The 22629-nt window shown below is 41.1% G+C and overlaps 1 protein-coding gene across 4 annotated transcripts in view; it reads left to right on the forward strand.

The window, feature by feature from the left end:
- Nucleotides 1-22629, forward strand: part of LOC130915758 (tetraspanin-18-like) — a 67136-nt gene that overhangs the window by 17578 nt on the left and 26929 nt on the right. For 3 of the 4 annotated variants that reach the window (XM_057835787.1, XM_057835789.1, XM_057835788.1), the window contains exon 4: nucleotides 9074-9271. The exons of the other annotated variant lie outside the window; for it this stretch is intronic. In XM_057835787.1, coding sequence (XP_057691770.1) covers nucleotides 9074-9271 — 198 coding nt within the window. The remainder of the gene's footprint in view (nucleotides 1-9073; nucleotides 9272-22629) is intronic. 4 annotated transcript variants of the gene reach the window in all.

Genomic DNA, 22629 nt, shown 5'->3' on the forward strand with positions numbered 1-22629 from the left:
CTTTGGCTCTCGGGTCATTTCGGTAAAAAAAAATCGTGTCCCGTCTCGGCGGTGGCGGCTACGTTCGTACCGGATAATCCGCCCGCATCGGCCGGTTCGCCGCGGCGTTTTCGGGGCCTGGCTTTGCTCGCACGCCGTGAGGGAACGCTCGAGAAACCGGAGGTCCTGAAGCCGGGGAACCGGGCTCTGCCCGCCCCGCCAACGGCGAGGCGGCGGCAGCCTGCCGGACCGGCCAGAGCGGCGGGCTCCGTTGGAAGACGGCTACTTGCAGACTATCGGTCTCCAGTCGTGCCGGTGTTTAGCCTTAGATGCGAGTTTACCACCCACTATGGGCTGCTTTCCCAAACAACCCGACTCTGTATTGTCACAAGCCCCGTAGTTTAGCTTGTGTTTACAATAGCTTAAGCATTCCCGCTAGCAGCAGCCTCGTATTCGTTCCAAAAATCTTTGTGATGCAGTTTTAAATGGATGCTGGGTTAGTGGTTTTGAATGAGGACGCTTTCTTTCGGCTTCGTGGAACTTCTGCGGTACATGTTTTGCAGATGGCGAGAGCGTCGTTTTTTTAGTAACAGCCGCCATAATATTCAACTATTTCTTGTCGTGTAACTCCGCCTCCTCAACCCCTCCTCCCTCAGGGGCTTCAGAGAGGGGAGGGGTTGAGGAGGCGGCGTGCTGAATTCTTCGGTTGTGCACATTTGGAGGCTAAATCAAGTATATAATTATCGGATTGCATTATCGGTTGGATTTTTTTATTATCTGGATTATCTGTGTGACGTCATAATTGCCATTATCGGCTGATAATTATCGGCGACCGATATTATCGTGTATCTTTAATTAAAAGTGCTTGGTTCAGAGCAGGATAAAGGTAAAATGTACCCACTACCCCCACACCCCCCACCATGAATAAATAATAAATATCAATACATTTAGATAGCCATTCATGCCCCCCCCCCCCTTTGCTCCCCACAGTGACAAGTGCAAAACTAATAATGATAATCATCCTCATGACCCCACAACAACAACAGCAGTTTCAGTATACTTGTGAGTTCAGCAGTCTTATGGCCTGATGGTACAGACTGTTTGCAAGTCTTTATGTACGGCTGCTCACCATGGTCACCCCCAGGAACTTAAAACTGCTGACCCTCTCCACCACCTCAGAGCCAATGGTGAGAGGGCTGTGGTGTTTTGGCTTGCGGAAGTCCACAATGATTTCTTATGACTTTTTAATGTTTAAAATCAGGTTGTTGTTGTTACACCATGACAACAGATGTTGGACCTCTTTCCTGTATTCCGTCTCATCATTGTTGGAGAAGTCCAAGAACAGTGGTGTCATCCGCAAACTTGACGATGGGGTTGGAGGGGAAGGAGGCAGACCAGTCATGGGTGAACAAAGTGTAGAGTAGAGGGCTTCGCACACAACCCTGGGGAGCCCCGGTCTTACAACGTTTTATATAGCGTGCAGTATGAAATAAAAATAAAACTCAATTTTCAAAATATTATGAATTTGTTTGGTAATCTTGTCACATATAACCTGGTGCAATCAAAGAACAATCAATATTTTCAGTTACATCATGATTACTAAAATTTAACAGCGACTTTTGTTATAATTGTATGTAGCACTTTTGGCAATTTCTACCATGTCTTGATAGCTGCACTTAAGCTTGCAATTCAGTTTGACTTAAAGTTCGTTCGTGTGTCCAATTCTGAATTAAAAAGGTCAATTGATAAAATTACCGATGCAATATTTGAGTCAGGGAACATTTCTTTTGCTAATTCCAAGATGTGATCAGCAATAGTTGCAGGCAAATTGTGTTCGGCAACAAATTGGCAGAATGAAAGCTCAGCTTTCGTCACTTTTCATTCTGCAGACTTCATCTTTATGACCAGTATTGTTAATCTTATTTTAAATAAGTAATTACAGTTACAAATTAATTACTTCTTCTAAAAAGTAATTGAGTTAGTAAGTCAGTTACCTTTGATATGAGAGTAATTAGTTACTGTACTTGGCAAAGTAACTGGTGTTACCTTTAATGTTTATTTTTTCTTTTTAAATTAAAAAAAAGGTAACCTTTGCTATGTTTGGAGGTCATTTAATGTTGTGAATCAACTGTTAAAGTTGTTAAAATTGCTCCCGTTTTTGCATTAGTTCCCTTCTGTCTACTTTTGACACCTGAAAGTTTTAAAACTGTTTCATCATTTAAAGATCGATTCAAGTCAAGATTTTACAGATTTAGGAGTATTTTAGATAAAAAGTTACTTAGGTTCGCTAGAAGGGTTCACTACAACAGAGCCTTTCTGAGAAGTCTACTGCTTTAAAATGCCGGCTGTTTACTAACACCGCCGAGTCTGTCATTTCGCATGTAGTTCTACATGCATGTGATATCTAGTGTAGCATCAAGTGGGCGTAGATTGTTGGCCGTCGGCTACAGTCAGGAAATATTGGAGCCACCTAGCCTAGCATCGCGTTTGCAACAGCGTCACAACACTCTTCCCTCCTTCCCAATCCGGCTCTTCTCTCGCCGTGTCTCTGACTTTTCTCGCGTCATTCAACCAATGTAGTAACGCACATTGTCTCACTGCCGAAACGGTGACAAATTCCGAATGGAGAAAAAAAACGTTATCCACGAAAAACGTACAGATTTTGAACGTACAGCGTACACATTTAAAAACAAGTGCTCACTCCTACAAATGTCACTCTGTGTGCGGTGTGTAAGGAAGTCCAAGATCCAGTTGCACAGGGTGGTAAGTCAAACACAGCCAGCCAATCGGGAAAAAACGAGACAAATAATAGTTCTATTTCATCCCCGCTGACCGCCAGAGGCGACACCCGTGTTCTGGCGGCCATGCGTGATACCTCAACTGTTGGTCTGAACGACATACCAGGTGTGGAACCCACCATCGTGTCCCTTATTGTGTCCCTTGAATGGTCTCTTTGACCCACAGTACGGTGCCCTCAGCCTCAATGCCAAGGATTTTGAGTGACGGAAAGCCCTGGCAGTCATTCGAGAATAAACATACAAACAAACAATGTTATGATAAAAAGAGTACGGCAGCATAAAGTCTTAGGTGTAGTTCTAGATGACCTACTAACATGGAAGGCCCATGTGGAGCGGCTGTGCAATAAGCTTGCTAGGAGCATCTCCATTCTCTTTAGAGCACAAAATATGCTAGATGAGAGGGCTCTCCAAACTCTTTACAGCGCACTTGTCTTGCCGCACCTCAGTTACTGTTGGGAAATTTGGGGACACACACACAAAATTCACCTTGATCCACTTTTTATCCTTCAAAAAAAGGCAATTCGGATTATTCACAATTAGGGCTGTCCCAAACGACTAATTTTCTCCCGATTAGTCAGCCGACTATTTTTACGATTAGTCGACTAATCTAATAATTAATTATTTTTTTTTACTAATTTAGCAATGACATTTTTGTTGACGCTTATCAATTCACAAAAAACATATTGGAACACTCAAATTATTTATTAAAGTACAAATAAACACGTAAATAACAATAATAAATCACAAATAAACAATGAGTTCAAATGCTGATAGAATTAACTAGTGTAGCATCCCGATTGAAAAGATGGTCTCTTAAACTGATGGTTTACAACTTTTATTCCATCCTTGATGTAAACACACTGTAAGAGCTACGGTGCACACAAATAAAGCAACACAATTAGAAATTTACAAAAAATTTTCACCTTTTTCCTTTTAAACGTTATTTATATATCAATGAATTGCCTATATGAATTGCCTTTACCTTATTACCTTATCATTGACAATCTCTCCCTTGAGTGCAATGACTGTATATACTGTATATATTTATGACCTTTTAACCTTATATAATTTTCTATACATTAAAATAAACCATAACATGAAATAAACCTTTCAATTAGCATTAAGAACAATACTAATAGCACTTATAGGCCCATTGTCAATGAAACATTATTATTTAGTAAGGCGACAGCACCCTCTGGTGTACAAAAAATGAAAAAAAAAAAAATTTACAAACTGCGTGAAGGCGCTTGAGGTGTTTATTCACGGCCGACGCGCAGCCAAGCTTGGCACTGAAGAGACAGGACAGAAGAGTGTACTCTCCTTTGTTTCTTTGAAATAAGTCAATGTTTTGGACACTCTGGTGCGCTTTTTTTGGCTTTGTGCCGCTTTCCCCGCTTGCAAACAGAGCATCCGACACTAACTTTCCACGCATATATTTTTTTTTAACCCTTCATTAACCGTCGACGGGATGTTGTGCTCGTCGACGGATTTACGTCATCGATGACGCCGACTATGTCGACTAGTCGGGACAGCTCTATTCACAATGCAACGTTCAGAGCACACACAAATAAGCTCTACATCAAATCCAAGCTATTAAAATTTTATGACTTGATTAACTTCAAAACTATTCAAATGATGTACAAGGCCCACGCAAACTGTGTCCCGCTATAAGCTCGATTCCAACTGTGGGGATCAAATTACGACCTAAGAGGAATCAGATTCTTTTCCTATCGGACAATTAGGACAACCTTAAAATATTTCTCGATTACGAACATTGGGGCATGGAATACATGTGATGCGGCACTTACGAGTATAGAATAATTTAGTTACTTCAAAAAGATGTACAAGGAAACCATTCTAAATAGCTACTCGAACCAAAATGACACATAACTCCACTGCACACACACATCCGCAACAAAATGTTCCCACAACAAAAAGACAACAAAAGGATGATTAAATGTCAGGGATAGAGACTAAGACATAACATTGCACGCCCTGAAGATATACCCTGCAGCAAACTTAGATCACTGATCTGTAAGTGCAACGTGCGCGCTGTGTGCTTTTAACGTCTCTGAAATGGAGCTGCTTGACAGAATCTTCTCTACAATGCGACCTACACCAAACTAACGGCCATGTCCGGCCAACACCTTCACGTCTGGATATGCGGAGGATGCCTGGGGAAAATGGAGGCCCATATGCTTCACATCTCTCCAGATTGAGGACGTCGAAGACCTCTTTATCTTCGGCTCACTGATGGTGCTCGCCCTCCCGCTGCTTATTGGTGCCCTCTGGATACACCGATTTTCGGTGAGAATGATGCGACAACAAAAAGAGGCAATGGAGATTGCTCGTAACATCGGCGACGAATTGTCCCAAGTGAGGAAGGAACAAGCAGCGTTAAGTGATGGTGCCGCTCAAATGGTCACGAAAATCATCCGGGATCAAGAAAGGCTCGCTCGCGGAAACCAGGCAAGGGCGGATGACGACTAATCTTCAGGAGCAGATTACAGCGGACGTGAGCCTCCATGACACCCCCGGCCACCCCTCCCCTTCATTTATTCATTCCTGGAACCGTATTACAGATGCAACTTTCGTTTTCTCTTACTCGTTTGTGTACTGTGACTCACCTCAGGTTGTAATAATTGGAAAATGAGGTAAATAAATAATGGAGTGTTCCTCTGCATCAGGTAGACAACTCGCGGCTCTTTGATCCATTGATGCGGCTTTGTACGCAAAATTGTATTTAGTTTTCCACTACTCATTTTTTATCTATTGTTATTGTTCATGTTTTTACATCTGTTTAGTATTTTAAATGTCCTAAATGTTCTATACTTTTATTTTTCCTTATTCATTTTTCATTGCTATTTAACTTTATATCTGCGTAAATGTGTTTAATATGATTGTACGGTAACCTTGAGTGCCAGAAAGGCGCCTTCAAATAAAAATGTAGCATTATTATTATTATTACAGTGTTCATGCGGTTCAAGTGGATTTTGTCAAAATTCAGGCCATAAAAAGCATTTAAAAGCATTAATGCCTCAAACCTTTAGTTTAATAATTATGTAAACTTGCCGGTAAAAAAAATAAATAAATACATTTGATTTTTAAAAATTATTTATTAGAGTTGTCTGATAATATCAGGTAGCCGGGATGAGTAAACATAAGTGATCGGCTACCTGACAATAATGGCCGAGAAATGCATTTTAAGAAATCGTATAATATCGACATCAGGTTTTCATTATCAGTTTTGGGCCAATATGCATGTTACCTTTAAAGTAAATGTAGAAGCCTGCCTTCGTTTAAGGGCTGGTCATAGCTTAGCAAAGCAGCTATGCTTATTCTCCAAATGAAAATGCTTGTGATTTGTTTTGTGAGCAGATGGTGCAAAAACAGCACGTCACATTAGTGACATAATCAGACTCTGCATCGATGCAGGCTAACTACACATATTAATGTCACACGAGATGGAAACTATTGAGCATTTTCGTCTCGTCAGATGAAAACTGGCATTTATCTCATTGATTTAATCACCCAAAACACACTTTTAGCTTGTTATCATCTCGTCATGAAAAAATATTTTGGTCATCGTTGCCGAAAACAACACTGCTACTGTGGGACAAATAAGTATTTAGTCCACCACCAATTGTGCAAGTTTTCCTACTTGAAAAGATTAGAGAGGCCTGTAATTGTCAACATGGGTAAACCTCAACCATGAGAGACAGAATGTGGGAAAAAAACAGAAAATTACATTGTTTGATTTTGAAAGAATTTATTTCCAAATTAGAGTGGAAAATAAGTATTTGGTCACCTACAAACAAGCAAGATTTCTGGCTGCCAAAGAGGTCTAACTTCTTCGAACGAGGTTTAACAAGGTCTAAGGAGGCTCCACTCATTACCTGTATTAATGGCACCTGTTTTAACTCATGATCGGTATAAAAGACACCTGTCTACAATCTCACTCAGTCACACTCAAACTTCACTATGGCCAAGACCAAAGAGCTGTCGACGGACACCAGAGACAAAATTGTAGACCTGCACCAGGCTGGGAAGACTGAATCTGCAATAGGTAAAAAACTTGGTGTAAAGCAGGGGTATCCAAACTTTTTGCAAAGGGGGCCAGATTTGGTGTAGTAAAAATGTGGGGGGCCGACCTTCGCTGACGTAGACAATAATTTATGCAAATTTTCTGTGTGTCACATTTGCTTTAATATTTTTTTAAAAATTATTAATTTAAACAATCTCGCAACTAGCCTCTGTGGCGTTCTCTTTCGACTCTCGGGCTTTTGCGAAATACTGCTGCTGTGAAATTATGCTAGCTTCAGGTTGCTTCAATTTCTCGCAGCTTATCTTCCCTATAATCTTGTCGTACATGTCAACATGTCATGTTTGGTAATATCGCCATTTTAGAAAATTGAAAGTAAAGGGTCACACGGGGTAATGTTGCTTAGAGTGCTGCTGCCTTTTAGTGGGTAAATGAGGAGCAGCGTTTAGTGTGTAAGCTCCTTCATATGCTGGTAACAGTACTGCTTACCAATTTATTAAGTTTGTGTGCGGGCCAGACGTTATTGATTTTATGACAGAGGCTGGGGGCCGGATTAAATTTGACCACGGGCGCTGACACATTTGGTTCCCGGGCCGGACTTTGGACATGTCTGGTGTAAAGAAATCAACTGTTGGAGCAATTATTAGAAAATGGAAGACATACAAGACCACTAATAATCTCCCTCGATCTGGGGCTCAATGCAAGATCTCACCCTGTGGCGTCAAAATAAGAAGAAGAATGGTGAGCAAAAATCCCAGAACCACACGGGGGGACCTGGTGAATGACCTACAGAGAGCTGGGACCACAGTAAGAAAGGCTACTATCAGTAACACAATGCGTCGTGATGGACTCAAATCCTGCACTGCCAGACGTGTCCACCTGGTGAAGCCAGTACACGTCCAGGCCCATCTGAGGTTCGCTAGAGAGCATTTGGATGATCCAGAAGCGGACTGGGAGAATGTGTCATGGTCAGATAAACCAAAATAGAACTTTTTGGTAGAAACACAGGTTCTCGAGTTTGGAGGAAAAAAGAATACTCAATTGCATCCGAAGAACACAATACCCACTGTGAAGCATGGGGTTGGAAACATCATGCTTTGGGGCTGTTTTTCTGCAAAGGGACCAGGACGACTGATCTGTGTAAAGGAAAGAATGAATGGGGCCATGTATCGAAAGATTTTGAGTGAAAATCTCCTTCCATCAGCAAGGGCATTGAAGATGAGATGCGGCTGGGTCTTTCAGCATGACATTGATCCCAAACACACGGCCAGGGCAACAAAGGAGTGGCTTCGTAAGAAGCATTTCAAGGTCCCGGAGTGGCCTCGCCAGTCTCCAGATCTCAACCCCATCGAAAATCTGTGGAGGGAGTTGAAAGTCCGTGTTGCCCAACGACAGCCCCAAAACATCACTGCTCTAGAGGAGATCTGAATGGAGGAATGGACCAAAATACCAGCAACAGTGTGTGAAAAGCTTGTGAAGAATTACAGAAAATGTTCGTCATTGCCAACAAGGGTACATAAGTATTGAGATGAACTTTTGGTATTGACCAAATACTTATTTTCCACCATGATTTGCAAATAAATTCTTTAAAAATCAAACAATGTGATTTTATGTTTTTTTTTTTTTTCCACATTCTATCTCTCATGGTTGAACTTTACCCATGCTGACAGTTACAGGCCTCTCTAACATTTTCAAGTGGAGAATTTGCACAATTGGTGGTTGACTAAATACTTATTTGCCCCACTGTATCACCCACTTCTGGGTTTGCGAGTGAAGCTGTGTACACTTGAACCAGTGCATCAAGATGTACGAATACCTACTGATCAACAATTTCATACGTCAATAGCTACGTATTTCACATGTAAAATATGAAAGTTTTGGGACTCAGTGAACAGTTACTGTTGTTTTATAGTCATTTCAACCTTTTACAAAAATCCTGCAAATGGGCAGTTACACTAGTTGCTGCCCTCTGATTGGCTGGCGCCCCTAACATTCATCTTGTTTACCTAATGAGCGGCAGAGTCACACAAGGGCATTCCAAAGTATTTTTTAGGATTTATTCTGCAAGGAAAAAGTGAGTGTCAATGTTGATTGTATTGCTGAGGCCCCCTTAAGGTTAATCGATATATCCTGTTTTGTTTTTTTTTGCCCTCCCCACGTCAAATTGCTGTCGTGTGCATGTTATTCAATGTTTATGTGAGTCCATAATGCAGCAATTTTAACTTCCCACCCTCACCCCACATCTTTTTGTCAGATGACAGGGTGTCTGTTCGCGGCTTTGTGGGCGCTGACACAGCTCGCCACTGATTCAGCCCTTGTTGCAGTGTTGCAGACAAAGGAATCGCTAGTTTCAGGATTGTACTTTATGCTGGGAGTTGGAGGTGGACTCTTCATCGTGGGCTTCGTGGGCTGCTGCGGCGCCCTCCGCGGTAATAGGTTTCTGCTCTTAACTGTAAGTATATGACATTAGTATATAGACAGGAGTGAAAGTGGGCCAGAACGGTCAGGAACGCAGTTCCGGTACAAGATTCACGGCCAGAATGCTGTACCGGTACACGGTGCTTTGATTCCAAAAATATGACGGCAATTGTCAAAACGTTATGTAAAAAAAAAAAAAAATGCTGAGCTGCCACACATGAATTTCATCTCCAAGAAGAAAACAATCTACCAACATCAGATTTACATACACAAGTGTTAACAGCAAGCATAATAAAATGCTTGTGTAGCGTAATCCGTTTCCACCAATATTTATTTATTTTTATTCCACGGATGGCATGAAGGTTTCCCCAGCTGCTGCAGTTAGCGGAGTCTAACGATGATGAGTCATGTCAATGTGTGAATACACGCAGCAAAGCAAAACGCCTGGACTCATTTATCCGTTCAATTGGCTGACATTCTGACATGTGATCAGCAGAGATAGTTAGCTCTGATTGGTTCAAATATGCATGTTTTTTGGAACAGCAAAAACAAAAAAAAAGAAAAAAAAAAGTTTGTTGAATTGACGCGAAAATATATAGTGTAGAAAAATTAATGTTTGCGCCCTCTTCAAAATATATTACATTTAACTGCATAATATTCATTCATTTGAACTTATTTTCTGAATGTATGTTACTTATATCTTAATTATTAAAAAAAAAAGTCAATGTTTACATTAACTTCAATTTTAATATACATCCTATGTTCTTAAGTAGTTAAAATTGATATTTGGCATTTAGTATATGAGGAAATGAGGGAAAATAAAAATTAGGAGATGGAGGTTGTGAATATTGCTGTTTTTGTTAACTTTTATTTGGCAAATAATTGAAAAAATACAATTTTGAATGAAAATCACTTTTAGTTTTTAGTTTTTATATGTGTTATAGAAGTAACTGCTAAAATAGTTTTCTTTGCATTTCAGTAGTTTAAGAGGTTTGACCCCCCCCCCCCCCCCCCAAAAAAAAAAAAAAAAAAAAAAAAATTCTGGCTCCGTGGCGACCTTCACGTCGGGGAGTTCCGGCAAGAAATTCTAGCCACTTTCACCCCTGTATATAGACCTGTTGTTTTTCACTCATTGCATGTTTCTGTTTTGAAGAGTCTATGCTTGCTAAATGTTATGAGCAAAACAACCTCAAATGTGGGCCGTCAGCTCAAGGAAATGCAATGACCAAAAACCTCTTTCTGAAGTTTTTTTCCGATTGGCTTATTTGACTTTGGATGAAAAGAACCGGGGAAAATGCTCAAATTGCTACAAATTGTTTGACGGAGATTAACCTGATCATATTCTTCAATCAGTTATGCTGGGGCCAGTGCCACTGCCACCCCTATAGATTGGTTCGCCACCCCACTGGCCACCCCGCTTGCCAGTATATCATTAGATTGTTGTAGCATCAGTTATGCATTTCAGCCCAAATTAATGCATTTATTTTGTTTTGTTAAATGTAGCGCTGTCAAAATTACCGCGTTAACGGGCGGTAACTTTCCATTCCAAAAATAATTTACAGAAAAATATGGCATATTTTAGAGATGGTTTGAATAGCGATCAGTTACGATTAATTAATTTTTAAGCTGTGATTAACTCGATTAAAAATTTTAATCGTTTGACAGCCCTAGTTAAATGTGCACCATATGCCTAATATATACATAACAAAATAAAACAGAATTGTTGTGGAACTCAAAATGTTGACTGGACAGTTATGGACTATGCACATTAAATCATTAGTAACATCAAATATTGCACAATACACCAAAGTATATCAGTAGCCGTGTCCTTAAGTCTTTCTGAATGTTTTCCCCTGACCTTTTTACTGCAATAATATAATGAAACCTGAAATTATGGCTTTTAGTTTTGGCCACCCCAAGATTTTAAGTGGCCACATCTGTCTACCCCTATGAAAAATTTCTGGAGGCGCCACTGTGGGGGTACCGTTTGCACCATGAGTTGGTGGGGCGATGGGGGTTACACATAAGTAGGAATAGAGATTCTGTCTGTAAAACTTGGTTACAGTGGGGCAAACAAGTATTTAGTCAACCACTAATTGTGCAAGTTCTCCCACTTCCACTTGAAAATATTAGAGAGGCCTGTAATTGTCAACATGGGTAAACCTCAACCATGAGTGACAGAATGTGGGGAAAAAAACACAGATAATCACATTATTTGATTTTTAAAGATTTTATTTGCAAATCATGGTGGAAAATAAGTATTTGGTCAATACCAAAAATTCATCTCAATACTTTGTTATCTACCCTTTGTTGGCAATAACGGAGGCCAAAGGTTTTCTTTAACTCTTCACAAGCTTTTCACACATTGTTGCTGGTATTTTGACCTATTCCTCCATGCAGATCTTCTGTTTTGGGGCTGTTGTTGGGCAACACGTCAACTCCCTCCACAGATTTCCTATGGGGTTGAGATCTGGAGACTGGCAAGGCCACTTCAGGACCCTGAAATGCTTCTTACGAAGCCACTCCTTTGTTGCCCTGGCTGTGTGTTTGGGATCATTGTCATGCTGAAAGACCCAGCCACGTCTCTCTCCAATGCCCTTGCTGATGGAAGGAGATTTTCCCTCAAAATCTCTCGACACATGGCCCCATTCATTCTTTCCTTTACACAGATAAGTCGTCCTGGCGGAGAAGCCTCAAAGCATGACATTTCCACCCCCATGCTTCATAGTGGGTATGGTGCAATTCAGTATTCTTTTTCGTCCAAACACAAGAGCCTGTGTTTCTTCCAAAAAGTTCTATTTTGGTTTCATCTGACCATAACACATTCTTCCAGTCCTCTTCTGGATCATCCAAATGCTCTCTAGCGAACCGCAGACGGGCCTGGACGTGTACTTTCTTCAGCAGGGGGACACGTCTGGCAGTGCAGGATTTGAGTCCCTTGCGGTGAATTGTGTAACTGATAGTAGCCTTTGTTACTGTGGTCCTAGCTCTCCTTAGGTCATTCACTAGGTCCCCCTGTGTGGTACTTGGATTTTTGCTCACCGTTCTTGTTATCATTTTGACGCCACGGGGTGAGATCTTGCATGGAGCCCCAGATCGAGGGAGATTATCAGTGATCTTGTATGTCTTCCATTTTCTAATAATTGCTCCCACAGTTGATTTCGTTTCACCAAGCGTTTTACCTATTGCAGATTCAGTCTTCTCAGCCCGATGCAGGTCTACAATTTTGTCTCAGGTGTCCTTCGACAGCTCTTTGGTCTTGGTCATAGTGGAGTTTGGAGTGTGACTGACAGTGGACAGGTGTCTTTTATACCGATAACGAGTTAAAACAGGTGCCATTAATACAGGTAATGAGTGGAGCCTCGTTGACCTCGTTAGAAGAAGTTAGACCTCTTTGACAGCCAGAAATCTTGCTTGTTTGAAGGTGACCAAATACTTATTTTCCACTCTAATTTGGAAATAAATTCTTTAAAAATCAAACAATGTGATTTTGTTTGTTTTTTTTTTCACACATTCTGTCTCTCATGGTTGAGGTTTACCCATGTTGACAATACTTCAAGTAGGAGAACTTGCACAATTGGTGTTTGACTAAATACTTATTTGCCCCACTGTACCAAAACTAGAGTGTGATATTACTGCCACTCCTCCACCTCGGCCAGTGCTTCTAGCTGTGTGAATGTTCAAGTGACTTGGAGGTTTGGATTCATTTAAGTCTTACAAAGTCATCCTGCTGAAGCCAGGTTTCAAGGTTTTGATTTTTTTTTTTTTTTTTTCCTCAATAGTGTTTTATATTTCCTGGCCTTTTTTAAAATTTTTATTTACTTTTGTTCTGTGAAGAATCCAGAAAGGGTTATTTGATTGTGGCTTTCTGAAAACAATATTTTTTTTACATTTAGGCACTCCTGCAATTGTCACACTTTTTATGTTACAAACTGACCCCGGCCCCTCATCAGAGAAGGGAAAAGTTATGTGGCCCTCAGAGGAAAAAGTTTGGGGACCCCTGGCGTAAAGCCTGCAAAGAAGTGTCGCGCAACTCGTCCCGACGCAATGTTTTACACGATTGCGAGTTCGATGACGTCACCGATGCATTAGATTTGATCGAATGTGTGCACACAAATCAAGATGGCCATTCAAATCAGCGCTGATCAACGCATACCCCAATCGAGCGTTGGCCGGCTTGATGACTGGTGCTCCTCTGAGATGATGATATTCCGCTGGTCTCATACGAAGCTCCGGTGCAGCTCCAATCAGCAATCGGCAAAACCAAACATTGTCCAGCTCACATCCGTTGCTCCCAAACTAGCTCGTAGATCCACAACGCTGCATTCAGCTTCACGTCCTCTTGACGACCGTAGTCCGTGTCCGTTTTTGAGGAGTTTGTGATGACGTGCTCCCAGTGCAGTTCGAAGAGCGAAGCATACACAGCAAGTCCATTTCTAAGTTCCAATATTTTATTATAGGTGGTGTCTAAAAACTCAAATGCTTTTTATCCAAATAAAAATAAGTAACCAAAATACTCAAAAACGTATCCACACAGGAACAAACAAAATTAGTACAATCTATTTCCAGCACAAAGCGCTAAACCACAGTCAAAAACTACCAACACCTCTGTCATGATTGGCTGTCATTTTAAGCCTACCGGGGCTGATTCCAGGTCACTGGCAAGGCACTATTGACAGCCCCTAGTGGCAAGGAGTAAAATTATAAATAACACAAATCAGGAATATGGCTCTTACAGGAAGTTTGGCAGTTTGCCCATTGCATTGCACGGTAATGTCAGTCATTCCCAGTGTACGCTTTGAACACAGTGTCTGATGGTGAGACACAACTGATGCCTTTGACCCAGTGTCTATTTGTATTTTGACTGGGTGACCCTCTAACTTTGGTGTGACCTAGTCACAATGAGTTTCCGTCCATGCTCATTCCATGCATGGTGTGCATGTCACTGTCATCTTCGGAAGTAGAGGCACTCTCTACTGCTTTGACATACTGCATTTCTTTTTTTCTTTTTGTCATCCATTTTTTTGTGCCTATTTCATTCCGACAGGCACGCTCAACATGACCAGGGGCGCTGCCAGGGATTTTGGGCCCCATGAAAAGATATCACTTTGGGCCCCACCGCCAGACCCGGGGGACACACACACATTTAGCGTATCAACTATGTAATTTCCTGATTCTGGTGAATCTTTACACACTAATTTGCGCATTTTCTGCATTGATTTAAGATGAAAATATATTTAAGTAAACATACAGCGTATAGAGCAATAATGAATAGATTGATATAATCTATAAGAAATGTACTGAAGGCCATCTTTTACAATCTAAATATATTTTTATTAGAAATATTCTTAAAGCAAATACCCTAATGAATGACTTACAATAAATGTTTTGTTTGAACTTAACTACACTACAGTATACAACTGTTTTAGTATGAAGAAATTGCTAAGGATTTGCCTGCTGTACTGATTAAATGTAAACTAAAAGTGGAGCAAACACTAGCTAGCTAACAATTACAGTATTTCATTATGGAGTAGGCTTAGCCTCATCTGGAAAATTGCAATCTCCACTACAGGCTACAGCTCCCTTGTTTAAAAACTTAATTAGGCTCGAGCGTTTACGTCACAGCAGCACGGGATCGTGCGAGATTTGCGACAACGCAGCCATTTCGGAAGCACGTCTGCATCACGGGACATTTAAACTTAACGGCAAATACAATTCAACTACGAGTGCCAAAGATGGAAAAATGTAGGGAAAACTTGCCAGTTCGATACAGAGACAAACTTGTTACCACGGCGAAGGACAGATATGTGAGCAATTTTAAGGATGTGAACAATGTTGACCCTCATGAGCAAGCCGAACACAAATGGAATAAAGATGTCGACAAGCTTCCACCACTACGCGAAATGGACATCGTGCTGTATTTAGTGTTTGGTGTATGTTACTACACTCATCAGCAATTCCGAAACCACAAATCGCTACAAAGCTACGAACAGTTTTGCTGCGGATGGGTGCAGGATCTGCACATTATGACCATAGCAAACGGCAACACCATCTTTCTAGCAAAGGTAGGCAATGTGTGTTTACATTAGTCTGTGACCACGGATGTACAAGTTTTTTGTTGCAGAAAATGTAGCCTGTGTACAAATTCTTTGCCACTCTCTCACGTCAAAATATTACAGCTTTTTCATTTAGCAACGACAGGAATTATGTCTTATGAAGACAATGCACATGTATGCATGCTAGTTGTTTAGCTGTAGCTATAGCTAACAACAGGCCGACTTAGGGCATAAAGTTACTGAAATTTGCGTAAACAAACGAAATTAACTTACCGGAGTGGAAGTGCATAGAGCAAACTCTGTGTAACTGGAGAATCAAACGTTATGCCCTTCCTTCTGAACGAGACCACCCATGCCATTCTTCGAAGTTTGGTAAGTTCAGATATGACCTTTCCCTCGCCTTTTCTCCATGTAGGGATCCGGAAGAAACTCAATGGTGTTCCGTCGAGTTGTACATTCTCCTTTCTATTCTATCGGTTGTTGCAATTCTTTACCGCACAATAATTTCCAACCATTTTTAAAGAGCGACCTGTGTTGAAATGCCTCACTGTTTATGTTTCTCGCTTCCACAGTGGCGATAGCGGCGGAAACCTCGCGAGTGCCACGTCATACGCTCGAGCCTAATTCAATTGATGACAAACTAAATTTAATAAATTCTTGACAAACTGGATTCAAGCCGATTTTAAAATAGAACATTCCCACACCAACTTTCAACATCTGTAGGATACCAAAAATGCCGTCATTATTTGGAATTCATGTTTTTGAATAGGTGCATGTTGCTCATTGAGGCCGGGAAAATCCCGTATTTCTTGCAGAGTGAGCTGGGACCTCGCTTCGTAGCTAAGATAACAGGTTAATTTTCAGCACTACACTGACACAAGACCCCAACCTGTTTTTGTGAAGTACTTTGTGATATCCTGTTGGCCTTTTTTACCCATCTCCTGTTTTGCTTTCTTTTCTTTCCTCTTTTGAAAACCCGATTTTTGTTTTGAAAACATTTCTGCAGTACCGCGCTGCACGTACTTCGAGTCATTGAGTGGTGTAAATGCGCACCGCTCTGCTCCCGGTCTGATTGAAGGAAGGGCGGACCAAACCATTTAATGAAAATACAGGGGTTGGGGGGAGGGGTGGCTGGCAATACATAAGCTATCTGGGTGTTTACCTTTTGCCCAAAACAAAACAAAACAAGAAAACGAAACCCTTCGTTTTATTCCTATTAAAATGATAATGATTAATACTTAAATTAGCAAACAATTATCTTATGTTCTAATTTTCTTTGTGGGCCCCCATCAGGGCATGGGCCCTTAGAATGAGTACCACTTTTCACCCCTATACGGCGGCCCTGAACATGACCCTTCATTCCACAACTACGACAGTTCATTTCTTTGCACTATCAGGTGGAGGCAAGATGCCCAGTTTTACTTTACCTGTAACATCACTTTGGGTACTTGCAACTTGGTGAATCGGGAATGGGTCGTATTACGTCATTGCTTAGATACCCCGCCATATTAAAAATATCACGTACGACTTCCGTTCCGGAACTTGTGGTAGTGCTGAATGGTTTAGTTTCTTCGTAAAGAAAAGATGGGTGTGTATTGTTGTGTTACCGGGTGCAACAGTGTCTCCCACGACAGAAAAGGGGTGAAGAAGACTGTACTCACTTTTCAGAGATTACAAAGGTACGACGGATGGCTTGGGTCGCAGAAACAAGTGGGATTCTAGATAAGATACTTCCTGGTGAGTTTAATACACAAGACAGTGTGGGGCTCATGTTTGCAAGATCCCTGCTTTTACTAAAGGTCACAGCTAGCTTGATGCACGTGATGTGGAGAGCACTAGGAAAATTGCACACCTCCGCATTCATGTGGAGCAGGTGATTGGGAACATTCGAAATAAGTACATCATTTTGTCAAACAAGGTTCCTATTAGTTTTGTGCTACCGTGTAAAATGGAGGATGTTGCCTTCCTTGATAAGCTTGTGGTGGTTGGCTGTGCTCTTTTAAACATGAGGTCAAGTGTGGTTGTGAAAAGCCAATTAACAAGTTCTGGACAAACTCTCTCTCTCTCTCTCTCTTGCTCTATATATATATATATATATATATATATATATATATATATTTCAGCTCTTCCTAATAAATTGTAAGAATTGCAGGGTGAGGATGTTATTCTATTTGGAATATGCACTGAGAATGTTTGGACAGTGTTGGTCCTCCGCGTGTTCGTTTTCAATTCAGGTGAGACGGCTAGTCTGGATTGCCTAATAAAGACTGGAGGCAAGAGATCAATACTGCGCGGATTTAATTTCAGAAATTTCTGGGTGCGTTTAGTTACAGAACAAGCCGTGTAGATGTAAATGCACACTGAACAGATGACTCGGCCTTCCTTTTATACAAATAATGTGGTGTGTTTGTGGTTAAGTCTTCCTGCGGATCTTGCAAAATAGATCATGAGCCTTGCTGGTTGGTAATTAAATGTCCAGGTTTATCTGAGGCAACACTAACCATCAGCAGTTTCTGTGAAAAACAACTCCATGCTTGGTCATGCTTGTTCAATTATATCAGAAGACTGCATTAGGCGAGACGTACAAATGACAAATGGAACTAGTGATGTGTCGGTCGCAAACGAGCCATTACAAAGAGCCGGCTCTTTGAAGTGAACGATGAGAGCCGGCACCCTCCCTCGAAAGCTGGCTCAGTCATTTTCCCTTCTGTTTGTCTGTCTATATAGGAAAGGACAACACACGAATGCGGTTTGTAGGCCTTCAAGATGAGCAGAAAACGCAATAACATTTGGAGACATTTTAATTGGTTAAAGTCACATGACCACAGGCCAGAATGCCGTGCCTGCAAACTTAACGTCTTATAGCCTAATGTATCACATTTGATACACTTAGAATTTCATTAATTTGAGGCTCTAATATAGAAATGTGATTTTTTTTTTTTTTTTAATGAAGGATGCAAGTCAACACATGCGTATGCAGGTTCCATGTGAAAAAAAAAATCTGGATTTAGCTAAAAGACTGGACAAATAATTACTGATAGAAGGAGCCGGATCAGCCCGTCCAAGTTGAAGTATTTAGTTTTCTTGAATGCAAATTTAAAATAAAGCAAGGAGTAGCTTATGTTTGTTAAAATAATGCAAGGAGTAGCTTATGTTTGTTTTGTTCGCTGTTCCTGTTGCAGTTACCACTCACTATTTTTGTTATGATGCAGCATGTTTGATTGTTGTCGGTTGAAGTTTAGTTTTGTTGCCTTTTTAATGTTCAATAAAATAAGTAAAAAAAAAAAACCTTTTCTTTGCTTGATAATTGTTGCTATTTACAGTCAGTAGAGTGCAATATTTAGTTCACCAAGTCATTTATCAAAATATATGAGAAATTTGTCATAAATATTTAAAAGAAAAGCAAAAGTTAAAAGAGCCGTTTGAGAGCCAAAAAGAGCCGGCTCTTTTCACTGAGTCGATCCAAACGAACCGGATCACCGAAAAGAGCCGAAAATCCCATCACTAAATGGAACCACTCAGTTGAATAGTTTTCTTTGTCACAGGCAACCATATCTCAAGAAATTAGTAAATTTTGAACTGAACCATTGTGTAGGCACTCACAGACAAGGTATGCTATGTCGTTTGTAGTCAATGAGGACAGGTCGCCCAAATTGTTGCTCCATGCCTTCTTTGGCAACAAGAATGGGTCTACGTTGTTGAGTAAAGTGATTTTAGAAAAGTATTGGTTTGGAGCCTCTATTGACAGCGTTTTCCTGTAAATCCCACCACGATTTTGGTTTTTTTAACATTATCCCTGCAAAACACAATCCCACGGTGAAGTAAACGGCAAGATTGGTTGCAATCCGCGTTGAGTCTGCTGGAACGGAAGTACAGTGATGTGAAAAAGTATCGGACCCTTTTGGAATTCCTTACATTTCTGCATAAAATCACCATCAAATGTGATCTGATGTTTGCTTTAACTAAAACCACCCAAGCAATTATAGGTTTTCATATTTTAGTGAGGAAAGGATGCAAACAATGACAGAAGGGGTGAAAAAATAAGTGAACCCTCTGCCTAAAGAGACATTGAAACCAATTTTTACCAAACATTTAAGTCAGGTGTGTGCCTAATCACTGATGAGTGGTTTAAAGCTGCCGTGCCCACTTTAAAACACACCTGGTAAGAAATGTCTTGATGAGAAGCATTGTCTGATGTGCATCATGGCTCAGTCAAAAGAGCTGTCTGAAGACCTGCAATCAAGAATTGTCGATTTGTATAAAGCTGGGAAAGGATACAAAACCATCTCTAAAAGTCTAGGTGTTTATCAATCAACAGTCAGAGAAGTTGTCTCCAAATGGAGACAGTTTGGCACTGTTGCATCTCTCCCAAGTAGTGTCCGTCCACCAAAGATGACGCCAAGAGTTCAGCGCAAAATACTCGGAGAGGTAACAAAGAACCCTAGAGTGTCTGCTAAAAACTTACAGAAATCACTGGCACAGTCCAACATCTCTGTGTGCACACATCAAGTGTATGTAAAACTATTGCCAAGAATGATGGGACTCCATGGAAGAAGCCACTGCTGTATTTAAAAAAAAAAAAAAAAGTTGCTTGTTTGATGTTCGCAAAAAGGCACTCGGACGCGCAACAGAAGTTTTAGCAAAATATTTTGTGGACTGATGAAACCAAGGTTAAATTGTTTGGGAGTAACACACAATGTCATGTCTGGTGGAAATATGGAACAGCTCACCAACATCACCTAATCCCCACCATGAAGCATGGTGGAAGGTGGATTATGATTTGGGGCTGTTTGGCTCCCTCAGGGCCTGGACAACTTGCAATTGAAGTTTAAAATAGGATGGATTCTGCAACAAGACAATGATCCAAAACACAGAAGTAAATCAACTTCAGAATGGTTTCAGAAGAACAAAATACACGTTCTGGAGTGGCCAAGTCAAAGTCCAGACTTAAATCCGATTGAGATGCTGTGGCATGACTTATTGACAGCGATTCATGCCAGACATTCCAGGAATCTGACTAAAGATCAGCAGTTTTGTAGAGAAGAATGGGAGAGAATTAGTCCTGATCCGATGTGCCAGACTGATCTGTAGCTACAGGAAGCGTCTGACTGAAGTTATTGCTGTCAAAGGGGGGGCCACAAAATATCAAATATTACTTCTTTTTCCCCCTTTGTCATTGTTTGTATACTATCCTCATTAAAATATGTAAACCTATAAATGTTTGGGTGGTTTTAGTTAACGCAAACACTGTTTTTTCATATGTATTCAGGTTTGATGGTGATTTCATGCAGAAATGTAAGAACTTCCAAAAGGTTCAGATACTTTTTCTTACCACTGTATGTGTAATTTTCAATACGGCGGGGTATCCAAACAATGACGTAGTACGACCCATTCCCAGTTCTACTCGTTGTCTTCAGTTGTTGAGCCTCCTTTAAGCCATTTCCATTGCCACACTTATTTCAGAGGCTTTCTTGAATGTCAATCCACCTTCAGTGAGTAGCTTCTTTTGTGCTGCTTCGTTTCATAGTCAACATATGAATCTGTCCCTGGGTCTACTGACACATAGATTACCCGAACATTTCATGGGTCGCGTCTTAATATCATGTCCGGGACTTTCCCGGGATGCGGTGTGTGTGAAAGCAGGCGTTAAATTCCCGGGTCACAGCACGATGGCTGGTGACGTAAATATCATGGCGGGCCGATTGTCACCTCCTCTACTACTCTTTATTGCGGAAACAAGGTTGTATTTCAAAGCAAAAAACGATGGAGGGATGCGTTATTAAATACATATTTGCTACTACCACCAAGATCTTCATCCCGAGACTTCTGTGTGCACCGCGGCTGCCTTCCAACTCGGCGGGCCCTGAGGCAAGGGGAGAGAGAGCCTCTCCCGCCGCTGCCCAGCAAACAAAAATACATGTGATCGCTGGCTGAAAAGGGGGAATTACACAATGGGTCCGTGAGAGAGTCCATCCTGTATGTTTTGCTTGCAGGTTTATCAGGTTGAAGCAAGTATCTCTGTAAATTAAGTCTTTGGCCCAATAACGCTCAAAAACATTTGCCTGTTACACCAGATTCACCGCTGTTCCATAGAGTCTGGCGACTGTTCGGTGGATCAAATTCCCAGGGCAGAGCAAGCCACAGCGGAGTGGACCAATCAGCTATGGGCGTACGTGCCATTGAAAGAAATTCTAGCACGAGGGAATTAACATACGAGGAGAGCGGAGAACAGAAGTTTATTCAACATGGCTAGTGCGAGACAGACTTGGTTTTAGCAACTGGATGTGTTTTTGGTCATTTAAAACTGAATTTACCGCAGATTGGAACATATTCTCGGCTCTCCCGTTCACCATCTGTGTTGTTGTGGAGATGACTTCCAACGCGCAAGAGTGACGTTGCTCGTTAAGAACACGTCACACAAATCAGCTTTTGTAGTGATGAATGAGCAGTCTTGTACTTTTAGTGTGATTCTCAATATTATCCAGAGGTGCTAAATAAATGTGAAGGAATATATTTTATTCATGCTTATAAAACATGTTACTGGTGTGATACTATATTCATTTGTTAGGCTATTCATCCAGGTTCATGTGTTGTATTTCTTTGAACATAATACAAAGAGGTTCAGGGGCAGTTTACATGGCGACTCTGCGACAAGAGGACGCAATGACTGAGTAGCGGATTTGCCTCGCGTGCATATGATGTTGGCGAAGACTGAAGGCGAAGACGAAAAATTCTGAATCCTGCCTCCAAAGTGGAAGAATTTGATTGCGGCAGCTTGAGGGGGGCTGGCTCCGCATGCATATCAAAAGCTCCTGCCGTGCGGGACCCACGCCGATAACGTCAGCACTCGTACACGTCACATTGGGCGTGCGCAGCGGTGCTATTAAACATTAAAAACAGCTAATGGCGGAACGTCTGCTTTAATTTACTGTTTTAATAATATTTTTAAATTTAAATATGTTGAATATTTCCATTTTTGTGCCTTTTTGAACAAAAGAAAATGCCATTGGGTGGGCATGTCGTCTTCCAGGCTGAGGAGGTCAAAGTGCATCATTCACTGTCGCCTTGTAAATCTGCACTGCCCCCTAGGGCCTGGTGTGAATACTACATCGTTTTCATGCGGAATTGCGACATTGTTCGAATGGAGATGGAACCACATAAATGCCAATTTGAAATTTTTCGTCTTCTTGGAGAGTCACCATGTACACTGCCCCTCAGTTACCTTTGTTATCCAGTTTTCCCTCCCTTTTGGTGCCAGCCACAGTCGTATTCTCAAGGTCATAAGCTGTGGAAAAACAGAATTAACTGAACCTCTTTGTGTTATGTTCTAAGAAAT

Source organism: Corythoichthys intestinalis, chromosome 5, assembly GCF_030265065.1.
Source record: "Corythoichthys intestinalis isolate RoL2023-P3 chromosome 5, ASM3026506v1, whole genome shotgun sequence".
Lineage (NCBI taxonomy): Eukaryota > Metazoa > Chordata > Actinopteri > Syngnathiformes > Syngnathidae > Corythoichthys > Corythoichthys intestinalis.